The 17,666-nt window shown below is 39.4% G+C and overlaps 1 protein-coding gene across 2 annotated transcripts in view; it reads left to right on the top strand.

The window, feature by feature from the left end:
* The window catches only part of LOC114246359 (transmembrane protein 151B), a 65,306-nt gene extending 51,102 nt beyond the window's left edge, over positions 1-14,204 (top strand). Inside the window, exons 3-8 of one of the 2 annotated variants that reach the window (XM_028178841.2) lie at positions 3,235-3,438; positions 6,366-6,450; positions 7,618-7,783; positions 9,124-9,247; positions 9,589-9,709; positions 9,791-14,204. In XM_028178841.2, coding sequence (XP_028034642.2) covers positions 3,235-3,438; positions 6,366-6,450; positions 7,618-7,783; positions 9,124-9,247; positions 9,589-9,709; positions 9,791-10,681 — 1,591 coding nt within the window. In that variant the 3' untranslated portion in view covers positions 10,682-14,204. Of the gene's footprint in view, positions 1-3,219; positions 3,439-6,365; positions 6,451-7,617; positions 7,784-9,123; positions 9,248-9,588; positions 9,710-9,790 lie in introns of both variants that reach the window. The other variant, XM_089734561.1, reaches the window with a different exon arrangement.
* Positions 14,205-17,666: the final 3,462 nt, after the last annotated feature.

Here is a 17,666-nt window from a genome sequence, read left to right as displayed (position 1 = left end):
CAAAATTCTCATCAGCGAGGACCAGATGTTTAAAAGATTCACGAAGATTACTAGGTAAGTTTGTAGCAGGCATTTTACTCGTTATAGTATTTACTACGATAGGATTAATGTTGAAATGAGGATTTTCTGAAGTACGAGAAAGTACAGTGCAAGAAGTAACTCCAGTCACGTGATGTACAGCATTTTGACCTAGACCAACTACGGTTAATGGACAGCGACGTAATGGTAAGCCCAAACGTTGACAACATGACTTGGTAATGAAACAATCTTGAGCACCACTATCAATCAACGCACGTACAAGAAATGATTGATTAGTACTGCGAAGATGACGAACGCGAACTACACAAGTACCCAAAAGAACCACCGAGCGACTGTAGCCCACATACGCATTAGTGGAGGCTGCAGTGCTAGACTCGAAGGTGGGATTACGCGTGATCTCGTCCGGGCGTACGTCAACTGTGACCATGCCACTCACAGCTGTATTGACCTCATGGAGAAGCGTATGATGTCGTTGTCCGCAAGTAGAACAATTTAATTTTGAATAACATTTGTTAATGTTATGATTTTGGCGTAAACAGTTTTTACATAAAGATTTTGATGTCACTAAATTAAGCCGGTCTTGTATGCCTAAAGCTTGAAATTTAGGACACTTATATAGATTATGTTGTTGTTCACAACAGCTACACGGTGCGCCGGTGTTGACACTTGAAGATATATTTGAATTAACGGGCAATGATGTTGATTTCAAATAAGGTTTTTTAGAAAAACATTCATTGCGAGGTGCACTCTTATAATTTGTGAGTTGTTTATTAGTTTGTTGTATACGTACAACAGATGACGAGCTTGGTTCACTAACCTCTAATATTCTAACATAGTTTTGTAAAAAAGTTAGTAAGTCGTTTATAGTAGGTAAGTTATTTGAATTTTCCTGTAACTGTGATTCAAATCTTTTACGAGTGTCACTGTCTAAAGTACGGGATGCCAAATAGAATAATATAAATTCACCAAGATTGGGAATGTTTATTGCCTTGAGGGCATTGACACTTTCATATAATAAATTATTTAATGTCAATAAATCATTAATGTTAGAACTTTTCAATTGCTGAAATTGTATAATTTTGTCTAAATAAGATGTAGCTAATAACCTTTTATTTTCAAATCGACCCACTAGTGCGTCGAAAACTATTTGATAATTATCAGATGTAACAGGTACCCCTTTGGCAATCGATAAAGCAGCACCCGATAGACACGATATTAAATAATGAAATTTCTCAATTGCTGTAATATTTTCATTCTCGTGTACAAGCGACGTAAATGTATCATAAAAAGTCCGCCATTGCTCAATTCTACCATCAAACTTGATTAAATTAATTTTTGGTAAACGTACTTGCTGACCAAACGGCTTGGGTGAGACGTAATGCGACGCGGGTGCGCCGGCGTTGCCGGGGTCGGCGTTACACGCTTCCGATATCGCGTAATACATGTCGTCAAATGCCTTAACAACTTGCATATCGATTTTGTCTTTAGGATTAATTTCAAGTTTTAACGCATTTATTTGATTAGTTAGATCTAAATATTCTTGCCGTAAAACATCTAGACGTTTGTATCGAACATTGAATTGAGATAATTTTGACGAATCTGATGCAATTTGTTGTGATAAGTTATAAAGTATTTGTATGTCCTTAAAAACATATTCACGCTGACTTGTTAGGAGTTTTAATTTGAGTTCTGACATTATAGAATACGTAAATTATAGTAACAATACAAATTTTAATATAATTTGAATCTGAATACAAAAATTATGTTTCAAATGAATGCTATTTTTACAACCGATAAATTTTTTGAACTACCTACGTCACTCGAGATTTATAAAAAATATATTGTTATTTTATGCTTTAAATAGTAAAATAATATTATAAATTATAGTTATATTGTTATTAGGATAAGATTAAAGCGAAATGAAATGTAGAACTAGAGTTTTCTAACGAATATGCCCCTAGTTACCATAGGTTATTCGCGCTCGAAACGGACCACTAAATATGTTTTGAATTTAGATGTTTGGGACTGGAAAAAGGATAAGTTTTAGGACTCACTCTGTATTTCGTTGATGCACTATTATATTTTCTCACTGGCGAGAGTTATATGTGCTGATTGATCAACAAATCACAATTTTTTTGTTTTTGCACCGGCACCGTGTTTTAGTTTTTTTTTTTTTTTTTTACACACTTCGCGCCATTTTCATACGCGCATAGTTTTTCTTGTAGTGTCAACAGATGGCGTGGATAGGGGATTGAGGAAGGAATAAGGAAAAGGAAGTCCCAACACAGTGTACGACTTAACTTCGTAATAACGTACAAAAACCAACATATTTTTTACTAGCGACCCGCCCTCGCTTCGCTTCGGAAACATTAAAACACACATGAAACAAAACAAAAAAAAAATTAAAAAAAGTAGCCTATCTTCATCAGGGACAATGTCGGCTTCTAATGGAAAAAGAATTTTTCAAATTGGTCCAGTAGTTTCGGAGCCTATGCGAAACAAACAAACAAACAAATCTTTCCTCTTTATAATATTAGTATAGATCATTCATTGACCACGATCTCAGAGCGTTCGTTTGCGCAATACACTAACTCTTATGCAAACAATAGTGAATGAAGTGTACCACAATAAGTTCGCACGTTACCAAATGACCGTGGGTTGTTGCGAAACCTCCAGTTTTATTTTCTTTATACCTCGGATAAAACATAAAATTAATATTTTTCTAATAAGGAACTTCGTTCCTATCCGGTGTCCCACGACACCACCATTCTTTTTATTTTTTGAATGAGTCGACTTCACTGCCCCCCCCCCAAAAATTGTTTAAGCAGAATACATGATTATTTCACAGTCGAAATAGGCAGTATGCCGGTACATATCTATGTATGCAATACCATAAAATTGCGGGTTTGATTTTATAGTCAATGTTTTTCCTTCAGCGCGAAACTCGTTTAAGAACACGTGTTAAGTACGTATTTTCTTAGAAAATATACTACTTGCTTGCGGGATTTAAACCTAAAGGGTAAATACATCGCCCAATACAACTACAGCGAGCCTGTTATGCTTTAGGCAACGACGATCCTATAATGTGTATAATCTATAATAGTTCAGCCAAATTTTGGCTATAGCTAGTGTTGATCAAAAGTGTACAAACATTGCTATTATATTTTACGTTTAAATTAGTTTTCTCTCCATCAGGCACCCCATCAAGCGAACGGTACGCGAATCACCCTGCGACGTTGGATACGCATACATTCCTATTGCGTTCGTATTATTATTATATTTGGTCTATTTGGTCGAGTGCTATCATAGCACTGCCAGGATCCAGCTGACGAAGAGAGTTGACGTGGCTGCAGTATCTGCAAGGGTTCATGCAATGAGGAATGCCACTCCAAGGGTTTGGTGAGTCAGGAATATTTTATATTCATTTATTTATTTATTAGCTAAGATAATAGGCAGATCGGGTTAAGTCATTTCATGTTAAGGGGTTACTTGAGTTCATGACGACAACACAACGAGGATGCTGCTGCCTATACCAGGAAATAATATTGACTTGGAAGTTCAATACCTAATAGGGCAAGATGTCCTGTGTCATTATTCAGATGTGTCAGATTATGTCAGTGTTTTTTTAAATAAAAAAATTTCAATGCTTAACATGAACATTTTTTACAAAATTGATTATTATAATAAGCAGAACGGCTCTTGGCTTTGTTATTATCACGAGACGGCGATGAAACTCAAACTCTTCTACTACACCTCCAATGATATCCTCGTCTACAATTTCTTAACTGTTGTAATGAGAACGAAGTCACATATCACATACTAAGTGGTATTTGGAACCCTCGGTCGCCGCATCTTTATTATCTTGGTTAACAAACGAAAACAATATCATTGAGGTCCAGAACAGAATCCGTCTCAATTGACAACATACCTTTTGTTTACCTAGAAACTTTACTTTTAAATAAATAAACAAAAAAAAAAACCCTTGCGCGAATAACACAATTAATTTCATCTACTTTTGTCAGTCAGCACTTAGACAGCTTTTATTTGATGAGTGAAATATCGGCTCTTAATCCGACTGGATTACGTTTTTCAACTCATGAGAATCAGATACGCGTTCTAAAATCTCTTCACTTTAAATTTACATTTAACATAAAATGTATCCGTTATCCAATATATAAAGTGATCACGCCCCAAACCCCAATTTATAATCCCAGTAACCTATACATTCGCGAAGCAGCTTGCGTGATAAATCCTTCACTTATAAATAAAATAATATTGTTAATATAGTTCTGTTCTTCGGTATACAAAATTATATTTTTTCAAATTAAATCAAAGCCCACGTTGAAATAAAAAAATCTGGGTGTGAAACCTATAATCAGAAGTTTTTTAGATTTAAATATGTAGTCCTTAAAATCGAAGGTTTTAAATAGATACCACTAGTATGATCATTTGCGTTTGCTACATCGCTGAATTGTCAGGAATTATTAAACCCTTGGTAAGAACCCGTTAAATAATAATAGTGTTATATAATAAAGTAAGGCCTATTTATGTAAAACGTAACAAAGAAAATTTACAACTATTCTAAATCAGTATCTACAATAATTATGAATTCAATTGGAAAAAATAAATCTATCTATATTACTAAAGAAGACCAATCTACAGATGTTCCCGAGTTTACAGACCAAAGTTTTTTTATTTTATTATATTGAGGTTTTTTGTTGAGTTTACTACTACTACTACACATATAACTATCGAATGCTATCGAAATTAAGTCGACATTAAATCAAATTCCATTATGAAATTTCTATCTTACTCTTTGGTGAAATTAGTTCTGGACAGAATATTGTCGCATATTCAACTTGGGCCGTATGGTTATAACTCATAGGTCTAGCTACTGCCATTCAACTCAGCTGCTATTTTGGGTATTCGATTGTTTTATTCGCACGAGTTGGATTTGGTTCGACTCGTCCACTGGCCATGATGAAGCTAAAATAGCTGCTTCACTCTATAAACAGATAGGTAAACAAAAAAACTGGTTTGTGCCAATGCTGATAGAAGATTGCACAAAGTGGGAAAGAGTTGCCCGCTCCGGGCATTTCAATATTGTAATAATTGTTATATTATTATACTCATGTAAAAACGAATCTTTAAAAAAATCTAATATTTAAAAAATATTCTAATATTAAAAAAAGAAAACAAACATGCCCGCTGAGTTTCTTGTCAATTCTTCTCAGGACGGAGGCTAGTTCTTGTGAATTGGCGGTAGTTCTTTTGACGTTCAATAAGTATGTACTTTCATTTATGTTGAATAAAAATTGTTTGATTTGATTTGATTTGCTCTAGCTATTTTTGCCGTGAAGTGATCATGAGTTTCAGCTTTTATTAGATGGGATAGTCGTTATATAAAATTCAAAAGAGCTAGTCCGTCTATATGGCACAAAACTAAGAACTTTCACGACATTAGTATAATTTAACAAAGAGCTGACTGAAGCTTTCTCAAGAAAATGTAAATTATACAGCAAATTTTTCAGCTCGCATACAAAATTCATGGAATTCCCTACGATTTTCCAATTAAATCGCGGGGGATTCCCCTTCTGTTATTATTTGTCAAATACTTGCGGCGTACACGAAGGGAGCTTTTCCATAGCGCCGCCACCTGTGGGTGTGAATCGCGGGCATTAATTAAAATGGGAATGTTCCTGCGTTCAAGTTGAAACATAGTGAGACATTATTACGAAACACATGCGACATGCATCCTCAATTTTGTTTTTAAATTTAAAATTCGAAACCTTTAAAGACATGATAACATTGGAAATACTGTTTAGGTCTCCAAAATAATAATTAAAATTTATCTATTTTAGAAATGAGGCCATAATCGCACGATAAAAGTTTTTTTCGATTTTACCCGTTTCAAAATACCTTTTTACCATCCGCTGTGGTGATATGTTTTTTTTCAGCGGAGAAATCTTATACCTTTAAACGAGCAATTCTTGTATATATATAATCTGAATCTCGGAAACGGCTTCAACGATTTGCATAAAATTTAGTATACAGGGAATTTCGAGGGCGATAAATCGATCTAGCTACGATTTATTTTCAGAAAATGTTGTTTTATTCGTCTTTTCAATAATCAACTCTTTCCGATATCTATTGGCGAATAATAATACTATTTCTCTTAATTGAGGGCAACTAACCGTGTTAAGAAACAACAAGACGGCGTTATAAAAAAAAAAAAAATTCGGTCATCATCTATAACAGTTTAAAAGTGACCAACCGTTTGATAAGATTTTATCGATTTGAAAGACATTTTGAATTTCCTTTTGTAGGTGGAAAGCGATATGCTATCACTACGTTCGTCGAAAACGCCAAGTCACCCGATACCGCAACGGAGATGCCTACACAACAACTCAGGTATAGCTTCGAGTAAATCTCAACTTCGATGCGAATTTAAATTCTAACTTTGCCTCGACTTGATTTCTGTTTTAACGGCGCTGTAATTGGCTGAAAGATTAATTTGCCGGTGAACAAGAACTCCTTGGGTCGATGAGGTGTTGGAATTTCATAATTGGTCTCCCGATGCGATCTTTATTCAATGTTGGATTTAAACTGAGATACAAAGATGAGCAAGCAATAGTATACAGTGTCGTGATGATTTAAATAATAAAATTAATTTAGTTCTGTTTTCTTTTTTAAGTTCCAACCTTCTTTTGGACGTAGATTTAAAGAAATATTAAGATTTTGCAAAGAAAGGTGCATTCACAATTTGTAGATATTCCATATTTAATTTTGATGAATTCGATTTTCTGTCTCAACATCGGTTCACAAATAGTTCGTGACCGTATCAAAAGGCCTATTTAATTGTATTGCTTCCATAAGGGTATCTCTCACCGGGGTAACATTGATACGACAAACCCTCACAGTATTCGAATATAGATTAATGTCTCAAGGATATCATATGCCTTGCCTAATCCGCAATAGATTTCCAATTTCTCCTCGAGTATTCGATATATTTTATTGCTTAGATATGTGGATGAGCTCATTTGTTGTTAACTGGTTACCGGAGCCCATAGACATCTACAACTTAAATGCTGGACGTCTTATCCGACGGCTTCCAAAAGCCAGCTACCAATGATTTTTACGGTGTAGGAATAACATCGTGTAATAAAAACCAAACCCGCAAAATTATAATTTGCGTAATCACTGGTGGTAGGACCTCTTGGGAGTCCGCACGGGTAGGTACCACCACCCCGCCTATTTCCGCCGTGAAGCAGTAATGCGTTTCGGTTCGAAGGGTGGGGTAGCCGTTGTAACTATACTGAGACCTTAGAACTTATATCTCGAGGTGGGTGGCGCATTTACGTTGTAGATGTCTATGGGCTCCAGTAACCACTTAACATCAGGTGGGCTGTGAGCTCATCCATCCACCTAAGCAATAAAAAATAAAAAAATATATTTTACAGAATACAAAAGATTTTCGTAAGTTTTTTTTATATTGAGGATTACATATTTTGCTTTAAGCCAATCGGTTTATAATGGACCCTGCATATACAGTCCCACTGGATACATTTCGTTCGCCAGGTGTACTACGAGAGAGTGAACACGCACAGTGCCAGTACATCATTTGCGCACGCCTGTTGTGGACAACGTGACGCCTCCAGGAATCTCGTGCTGGACACCAAGACGCCCATCACCAAAGTCCGGTTCAGCAAGGGTTTCGCTTTCGCCAACATCGAAGCTGCCAGTGGTAACATCTATATATTAATACGTGAAGCAAAAACTTTGTACCCCTTTTTACGAAAATTGCGCGGACGGAGGAGTATGAAATTTCTCACTCTTATAGAGAATATAAAGAAGGAGTGCAAAATGCTAATATTTTTTTAAAATAATGCATAAAATATACATTAAATCAATAAAGAAAACGTTACACACACTACCATGTAATTGACACGACACGTACATAAAAATATACTCTTTGCTTACTGTCAATTGGGAAACTTTTGTTATTGTTTAAAATCTGTGGTCGGATAGAAAATATAAAATATTAATATTGTTTGTCTTTAATATTATTGATCTATAGTGCAGTTTTGGCGAATACTGTGATTATATTATCGAAATATAATAGTGTTTGATTTCTGCCGTGAAGCAGTAATGCGTTTCGGTTTGAAGTGTGGGGCTGCCATTGTAACTATAGAAACTATAGAATTGTAACTATAGAACATTGTAACTCTTAGAACTTATATCTCAAAGTGGGTGGCGCATTTACGTCGTAGATGTCTATGGACTCCAGTTACCACTTAACACCAGGCGGGCTGTGAGCTCGTCCACACATCTAAGCAATAGAAAAAAATAAAAAAAGTTATTTGGATAGCGTATTGAAAGCGAAAGTTTTCTTTACTCTAATTGAATAAAAAATTCAATCTCACGATTCAAGACATGTTTTTTGGCATGTAACGATGCCCATTAGCTCTAGTAACTATCTTATAACAAAAAGCTTTGAGCTCCACTAAGTAAATTTTACTAAACAACTTTTTTAGATTTCAAAACCTTTTTCACTTTATATATGTATTATTCAGAACATTATAAGGTTATGTTTGGCGTGTTTATAAAATAAAACCACACCTTTTTAAAGGTATTTTTTATAAAATATTGACGAAAATCATACAGAGGAAATATTACTGTTGATTTAATGAAGGATTGCTCGTTGCAAAAAACAATAGCTAGGAAGTCATGTTATTATAATTAGAAATTAAATTTCATTCAAGGTATAATTTGAAACAAAAGACTAAATCGTTATTTTCTAATTATGAACGTCTACCTACAAAAAGTTTTGTTCGAATTACTTTTTGCTTAATTAATTAATCCTTCATTGAAAAAGCTGTTACCATAAATACACATAACAAAGCAATGAGTTTTTAGAAATATAAAATCACATCATTTTTAAATTTAGTATAATTCACGTTAATTCAAATTCTAATTTAATTCACATCAATTAAAATTTGAGTATACATTAATAAAGCTATCTTAGTTTTCATTTAATCTAATCTAGGTTCGCTTTGTATGAAACTTACAGTACAGTTTTTTCAGAATTCGAGGACCAGCGTTCGAGATTTTTCGCGGAACATGAAAGATTCGATGATTTCATGGAGATGAGGGAGGGATTAGACTTAATTGGAGTGAGTTCGTTCAAGGAATACATGGTAGCTTACAGGTACGTACCCTTGTCACTGATATTATAGACTGACTAACTGTACCCGTCCGCTTCGCTGGGCATTTAAAATTAACATTATTATATCTCACCCCAACAAGTATTCTCATCATTGACGCCCCCGCAACAGGTGTAGGGAGCCCAACACTCATATAAATATTAGCCTATCCATTAAGTACATGTATTTTCTACATGGATACCAAGTTTCAAGTCAATCGCATGCATGGTTCAGTAGCTATAACGGAACATCCGTAAAAACCAGTGCAGATTTATATATTAATATATATAGATTATAGCTAAAAATTTAATTGTTTTACAAAAACAAACATATTTTTTTGTTCCAGAGACGCCGACCACTGTCCATGGTATTCATCTCAGATTCTCTTCTGGACACTGTCTTGTCTTCTGTTGTCGTGGCCTCTGAGAATTCTAATAGAATGTAACACTGCCTATGTCCATTACACAGTGAGTGACTGCGATTTTATTTTCACAATTTGACTTTTTTTTACCATCATATTAGTAATAATTTCTTCTCCGTTTTTATAGATAACAAAAATATTTGGAACAAATTACGAATTAGATCCAAGTCGACAGCTCGATATAGACACTCACGTGTCGGATACATTGCCGCCTGTTACCGCTACGAATTACGCGTGGGCCCTAGCGGACGAGCAATGTACACCGCTCCGCTCGGCACCGCGCCCTGTCAGGACATTACCCTTGTCTCACGCCTCCACTGTAGACAGCTTGGAACTATTCGCAGCCATCCGAGGAAACTGTGCCTTAGTACCATCATACTCTGAAGCGATGCGTATAGACGCAGCTCTGAGGGAGGGTATTAATGAAAATGCAAATAGCGTACTAGTTGATATTGAACATGAAACGCGACCAAACCGGCCAACTGTTAAGGCCTTGTCGTTTGATGAGCCGGCGAGGAGACCACGGGCCGCTATAGCCAGCACGCATTCCAGCTACAACATCAGCTCGAACACACGCACTGATGAAGTGAAACAGCAGAACAGACGTTCATGGGCCGGTGTTTTAACAACAGCTCGCAGTGCTCGACAAATCATAGAAGACTTCAGATCGTCGAACCAGTCCAGCTATCAACAGCTGAATGAGGCTCGAAGCACCAACGGGGAACCAACGCTATATTACTCAACGGAGCTATCGCCGACCTGCTCGAGAGACCCTTTCGGTGGTCGATCACAAACAACTCCGACGGACGAGCCTCCGTCGTACGAGGAAGCGCTGAAGCTACCGGCTCTGCGAAAGCTGACCAGGTCCATAACCGGTACCGATCTAGCTGGTTCCAGGAGAGCGTTCCTGAGAGATGTTGTCGCAAACAGACGTTCGTGCTTAGAAGGAGTCGGGGTTTTAGCTGAAGCCAAAGTGGTCAGGTTGTCTTGCACTGAAGGCGAAGAAACACATCTATAGCGCTTTTTGGATCTCGTAACTGACTCATGGTGCATAGTTTAGTGTTAAAACGAAAAATTCAAAAGTGACACAAGCTGATATAATAATAGTGTTTGTGATGTATTTACAAGCTTTGAGTTTGTCGAAGCGTTCGAAAGAGCTTTGCATTTAATATTGTAGCAAGTAAATGTGTTTGTTTAAGCTGTATAGATTAATGAAAATACACCAATAATATTAATTATAAGGTAAAGTATCTTCAGTGAGATTGGTACCAAAAAAATAATATTCTAAGGGATATTCGTTCGGTCTTGTATTTATAAAGAATACAAAGAATTGTATAAAAAACAAAAGATGTTCGCAAAATTTGTGTATTTATTGTAGCAGCTTTTATAATGAAGGATTAATTAATTAAGGAAAAATCGTTCGAACGAAACGTGTTGTAGATAGACGGTCATAATTAGAAAATAACAATTGGGTCTTTTGTTTAAAATTATACCCTGTCGGAAATGTTATTATGAGAACAAATTTTCTGAAATTTCATTTCTAATTAAAATAATAAGACTTCATAATTATATTTTTGGCAATGAACAATCATTCATTCAGTCTACAGGACCATTTCCTCTATTGGATTTTCTTCAATATTTCATAATAAATACCTCTAAAAATAAGTATTTTTTTGTTAGAACCACTTCAAAATCAGTTGTACAAAAGCAGCAATGAATTGAAATACATAAGAAGATTCATCTACCCGCACGGGTTTACAATTATACGCCCTAAACTGAATTGACGTTTGTCTATTGTATTGTAACCCGATTCGTTCTTATATTACACTTATTATTTACTAGCAGCCCGCTATATTTGATGTTGTTTTATTTTTTTAAATAAAAGAACACCTTTTGCGGCTTAATTATAATAGTTAAACATATGCTGTCGCGACATTTTTTGTAAATAATAATGTGTTCTACAAAGTCGTAGTACATTATTTTATTCTATAATGAATAGTTTTCGCAGGCACGCGATGTAAAGAATATTTTAGGTAACTTTTTACACCTTGGGTTATATTATTACAGTTTTAGTAAGGATCCCAAATTTTTTCAAAAAAGATTATGCCTATGTGACTCGGGAATAGTGTAGCTTCCAAAAAGTGAAATAATTTTTCAAATCGGTTCAGTACTTTCGGAGCCTATTCAATACAAACAAACAAACAAATCTTTCCTCTTTATAATATTAGTATAGATATTTGCAAAATACTATATAAAAATTATAATTTAAGCTTTATTTTAATTCTATCCACTAAATGTTATAATGTTTCGCTATATTAAATAAATGAAGGGCAGTCTAGTAATGTTTTTTCGCGCGTTGTGAAAGGGGGCTAGACGGAAAAAATTCTTACGAAAAGTTGTCACGACACTTTTTAGATCCGTCATTCTGACCAATCAACGTGTAGGCGCTTATCGCGTGACATTGCTCGTATCCGATTGGTCCGCGTAATGAGTACAGTTTCTCGAGATAGCGTTTCAACAATAGTAATTTAGTTCATAGTATTGTTTTTTTCTTCTTCATAATGCCGTAATTTATTATTATAACTTAAAAAAAAAAATTACAATTCCTTCACTAATTAATCGAAAGGAACTTCGTTCCATCCGGGTGTCCCTTGACACCTCTGTTCGTTTCGTATAGTTAGATTGAGTTTTGTACATAGTTTAAAAGAAATATTAGCATTCTGCACTCCTTCTCTATATTCTCTATGAGGGTGGGAAATTTCATACTCCTCCATTCGCGCAATTTTCGTAAAAAGGGGTACAAAGTTTTTGCTTCACATATTAATAGATAGATTTTTTACACCTTGGGTTACATTATTGGAGTTTTAGTAAGGATACTAAATTATTTTTTTAAAAAGATTATAGCCTATGTCACTCGGGAATGATTTAGCTTCCAAACAGTGAAAGAATTTTTCAAATCGGTTCAATAGTTTCGGAGCCTATTCAAGACAAACAAACAAACAAATCTTTCCTCTTTGTAATATTAGTATAGAAGTATAGATATACTAATATTATAAAGAGGAAAGATTGAGAAACATCTGTTTGTAATTCTTGTATTACTAGAGGATGACCGAGCTTTTTGTTTTTGTTTATTGGATAGATGCGAGCTTTTGTTTACTTAGTGTTAAGTAGTTATAGCTCATACACATCACAACGTTAATTGACGGCATTAACTACTATGAGACTTACGATCTAAGTGTCAATATTGGAGCTTTTTTTTTTCGGGCGGAGGCCGAACCTTATGAGAAATTTCCACGCCTAAGGGGCGAAGTATGTGGGTTTTGTTGGTTTGCGGATAAGATCGCGGTCCCAGGGACCTTACTCAATAAACCACTCCATTTGCACTCTCTCACCCGACGCTTGATCTCCACCCGGGACGAACAGAGTAGGGGAAATTGTATAGCTGCCCCTAAGTTTCTAAAAGAAACGTTTGACCCATCCCACTACAAATAGATATTATGGCATCTACCCGAGCGGACTCTCAATATACTCCTTACAATCATTAAATGTCATTTAAAAATAATGATATGAATAGTTCATAAGTCTATTTAAGACCGCGTTTGATCATTGAGCTTGAGTCCGCGCGGATGGGTACCACCACCCTGCCGGTTTCTGTATTGAAGCAGTAATGCGTTTCGGTTTGAAGGGCGGGATAGCCGTTGTAACTATACTGAGATCTTAGAACTCATATCTCAAGGTGGGTGGCGGTATTTATGTTGTGGATATCAATGTGCTCCGGTAACCACTTAAATACCACAGTGGTCGTGAATTCGTCCACCCAACTAAGTAATAAAATAAAAAACCTACTACAAGTTTAAAACAATAAAAATATAAGACAACTAATTAGTTTGTTTGTTAACAAAAGCAACATTTAAAATCCAGTTTCTATTTTATTTTCCTTAAGAACTTTGTGATTATAAATTGCTTTTGTTTTCAGAATAAAGGGGTATCAGTTTTAGAGTTCATCGTGTTTTTCTTTGCCATAGTCGACAGTTCAGATCAGCTGTTGTTTGTGCTGGCAAAAACTCATCAGACTCCTGCATATTTCTGCCGCGATATAACTATGTGTTTAAAGCCTTTTTATTGCCAATGTAAACAGACAAGGTTACGGTCCATCTGATTATGTGTGGTTGTTGTCGCGCATTCCTCGTGCTGTAATCCGCACGGCAGAGCAAGGCATGCCATCAAGCCATTTCATGTCACTGATACAGGATAAACTCCGTGGGGGAGACGACCAAAGCTTGTCTAACGCTGGTCTTAATGATCATGATATCGAAGCAGTAGCCCTCAATGACTGTGATTCCGTAAGCTACTAACTTCAACAGAAGTGCCTTATTCCAGACCCGTTGAAGGTCATCGCGATATCAAGGCTCAAAACGAGAACCTCACCCTTGGTCTCTAAGGCCTGAGCACACCTTTATGGTACACAAGAAGATCAGCAGCTGACCGACCGTGATGGAAACCTTACTAATCAGCTGTTTTTTTTTTTTTTTTTTTTTTTTTCCCTACCTATGCTGATAGCCTTGAGAGGCTATTTCAGCTTCGCCCTAACGTTAGTAGGTGAGCTCGCGGGGCTCAACCGGAGAGTTGCTAACACTGGCCCTAGCAAGAGCAGTGCTTCGCAGAATCTACCACCGGATCGGAAACGCGACCCACTGAGAAGATCCGGCGAGAAACTCAGTGGGCTGTGTCTATGGGTTAGTTCACTCGTCGAACCCTTCGTCGCAAGCGACGGGTTCGACGAGGACGGTGACCGGTGCTTGTGGTGCCTAAAAGCACCGTTAATGGATCAGGAGGATCCGTAATGACGTGCTTTGGGCGACGTCGACGGTTTACCATTCGGTCTACTGGGTCGGGTATGTAATTTCCAGCGGCTACGATGAGAGGGTTCTCATGTCGTGCCGCCTTCTCAAAATGGCGCAGCGATGCCGACTGTAGATACTTACTAAGGGAGTCGAGCTCCAGGTCGTCGTGGAGATCCACATTCCTAAGGAACCAAGGCGCTCCGACGGCTATCCTGCAGAATCGTGATTGAATAACCTGAAGGGATTTCAAGTTGGTGCGGGCTGCGTGAGCGAACACTACGCTTGCATACGTCATGACGGGGCGTATACAAGTTTTGTAGAGAGTTACCTTATTACGGAGGGACAGTTTGCTTCGACTACAAAGCATTGGATAGAGTCGTCCTAGAATAAACGCGGCGCGGTCGCGTACCGTTTTTATATGGGGACGGAATGTCATCCCTCTGTCGAGGGTGACGCCTAGATATTTGACCTTCGAGACCCACGGAATGGGCTGGCCAAAGAGAGTGATGGGACTAACGGCGGAGGTGTTTGCGCGCCTACTACGGAGTGGGATGCTCGAAGTGATGTTCGGAGGGCGACCCCTTTTGAAGAGCACCGCTGCGCTTTTCGTGGGGTTGATGTCTATTCGCCACTTCCGGAACCACTGTCCCAGGGTGGCTACTGCGATCTGTAGTCGCCGATGAAGCAGCGACATCTTTCTACACGAGTAGTAGATAGCCGTGTCATCGGCGAAGAGCGCTAGATGGGTCTCCGGAGACCGGGGTATATCATTGATATACAAACTAAATAATAACGGGGAGAGCGCGGAGCCTTGCGGGACTCCGGCGGTCAGTTGACGGGGACGAGAACGAGTTCCCTCTACTCGATATCGAAACGAACGGTTCGACAAGAAGTCTCGTATGATGAGCACGAGTCTGTCTGGCACTCCCATGTTGTACAGTTTATAAATTAAACCGTTGTGCCAGACTTTGTCGAACGCCTTCGCGATGTCGAAGAAGAGGGCGCCGGTCGGGATTTGTTTACGCCTATTTAGTCCTATCAGAATGTGCTCCGTGAGGCGGTGCACTTGTTGTACGCACGAGTGTTTTGAGCGGAATCCGAACTGTTCGTCAATGAGAATTTTGTTCGCGGTAACAAAATCCCAGAGGCGTTTCCTAAGGAGCCGTTCGTAAATTTTTCCTATCGTCGAGAGGAGACTAATCGGACGGTAACTAGAAGTTTCGTTTGTCGGTTTGCCCGGCTTATGTATACCGATAACGTCCGCTTCTTTCCACACCGCGGGAAAGATGCAGTGCGTCATAGCGGAATTTAAAATTGTAGCCAACATTGCTATCAGTTGGACTGGCAAAAATTTTAGCGCGCGGTTGTGGATGCCGTCGGAGCCGGGTGCCTTCCTAGGTTGGAGGTTGTGGATCGCGTCTCTAACTTCGTCAGTGGTAATGGGGGGTAACGCGTCCGAGGGCGGCAGGGAAGCTCTGCGCTCGACCTCCCTGTCGACTAACTCGGTGTGTTCGGGGTCCGCGTGTTGAGTGCTGGTGGTGCACTGCTCTTGCAGTGTATCGGCCAGCAGCTCAGCCTTGTCATCGTCATCGAATGCCGGTGGTTGGCCTGAGGGGCGTACGAGGGGAGGCATAGTAGCGGTAGTTTCGGATTTGAGAGTCCTAGCTAGTCGCCAGTATGCTTGGTGGGAGGGCGCGAGTTGTTCTAGATAACTATGCCAATTATCGTTACGCGCGTCGCTTAAGCGGGAGTGGACTTCGCGTTGTAGACGACGCATCCGAATCCGGTTTGAATGCGTGGGAAGACGATCGTAGGCCCGGATTGCCGCGTTCCTAACTCTTAAGAGATTCCTAAGATCGGGGGACAGTCTGATGCGGTGGAAGCTGTCCTCCACATCGACTTCTTTAGAAGATCTAATGATCGCGGAAGATATGTGATCGGTAATGATGTTTATGGATTCGACGGTGTCCTCGGGGGATAGATTCGAATCCGGGCCGTAAGGGAGGATTGGCGGAGCGGTGTCGGCTAGGCACGTGCCCAGCTTATTCCAATCCACCATGGTCCTCGTAACAGTGACTGGGTTGTGGGGGCGACCGAGCTGCATAACGACAGGTCGGTGGTCTGAGTCGAGCTCTGACATTGCTTCGATGGAACGCAAGCGCAGAGTTACGTTCCTAAGCAATGCCAGGTCTATAGTGCTCGGACGGAGCGCGATGTTATACGGATAACATGTTGGAGTTGGGGGACCGACTATTTCAAAGGTGAGGTCGTCTATAAACGCGTCGAGACGCCTACCGTTAACGTTAGTACGATGGCAGTTCCACCTAGTGTGGTGGCAATTTAAATCGCCTGCCAGGATGACGGAGTCTCCCATGCCGAACAGTGACTCGATGTCACTGCTCAGAAGGGGCTTGTCCGGGGGGAGATAAACGGATGCGATGACGATCGGCTGGTGTCCCGTCAGCGAGATACGGCACACTGACGCCTCGATATGTGAGAGCGAGGGAGTATCGAGAGGGACAACGTGCAGGGCCCGCCTATAGTAAATGGTAGTCCCGCCTTTGGAGGCGGTGAGTCTGTCATTCCTAACCATGACGTAATTCGCGACTTTCGGGTCGCGACGCGAGGGCTTCAGACAGGTTTCCTGCACTAATAGAATATCTACAAGATTATCGCGGAGGAATTCGAAAATTTGATCGCGTTGCCGCGCGAGTCCGTTAGCATTGTAGAATGCTAACGTAAGGGAATACGGTTTTTCTCTACCTTTTTGCGCCATTGGTTACCGGTAAAGATTTTATAACGTACGCGACACGGACTCGTAAACGTCCATGTGATCGAAGGCGGCCGCGAGCCGCTGTTCGGGGGTTACCGACCTACGGATAGCGTCAGCGAACAATCGCAGACGGTCGAAGTTGACCGCGGTGACGAAGTCACGCACGAGCGCGAAGTCGTTGGCGGCAGAGGGTTGCGGGGGACGGAACGCGGGCGCGGGGCGAGGTGCGAGCAGGGGCTGGGGCGCGGGGCGTGTCACGAGCGGGGGCGGGGGTGCGGTTTCCGTTCCCGCCTTCGTATACGGCAGCGGTTTTTTCCACGCCGACACCGTGGGAACTGCAGCCGGCACGAAGGCGGGTTTCGGCACTGAAGGCGCCGAAGTCTTTG

The sequence above is a fragment of the Bombyx mandarina genome, chromosome 18 (assembly GCF_030267445.1).
Source record: "Bombyx mandarina strain Sakado chromosome 18, ASM3026744v2".
Taxonomy (NCBI): Eukaryota; Metazoa; Arthropoda; class Insecta; order Lepidoptera; family Bombycidae; genus Bombyx; species Bombyx mandarina.
This window is presented reverse-complemented; position numbering and strand designations above follow the sequence as displayed.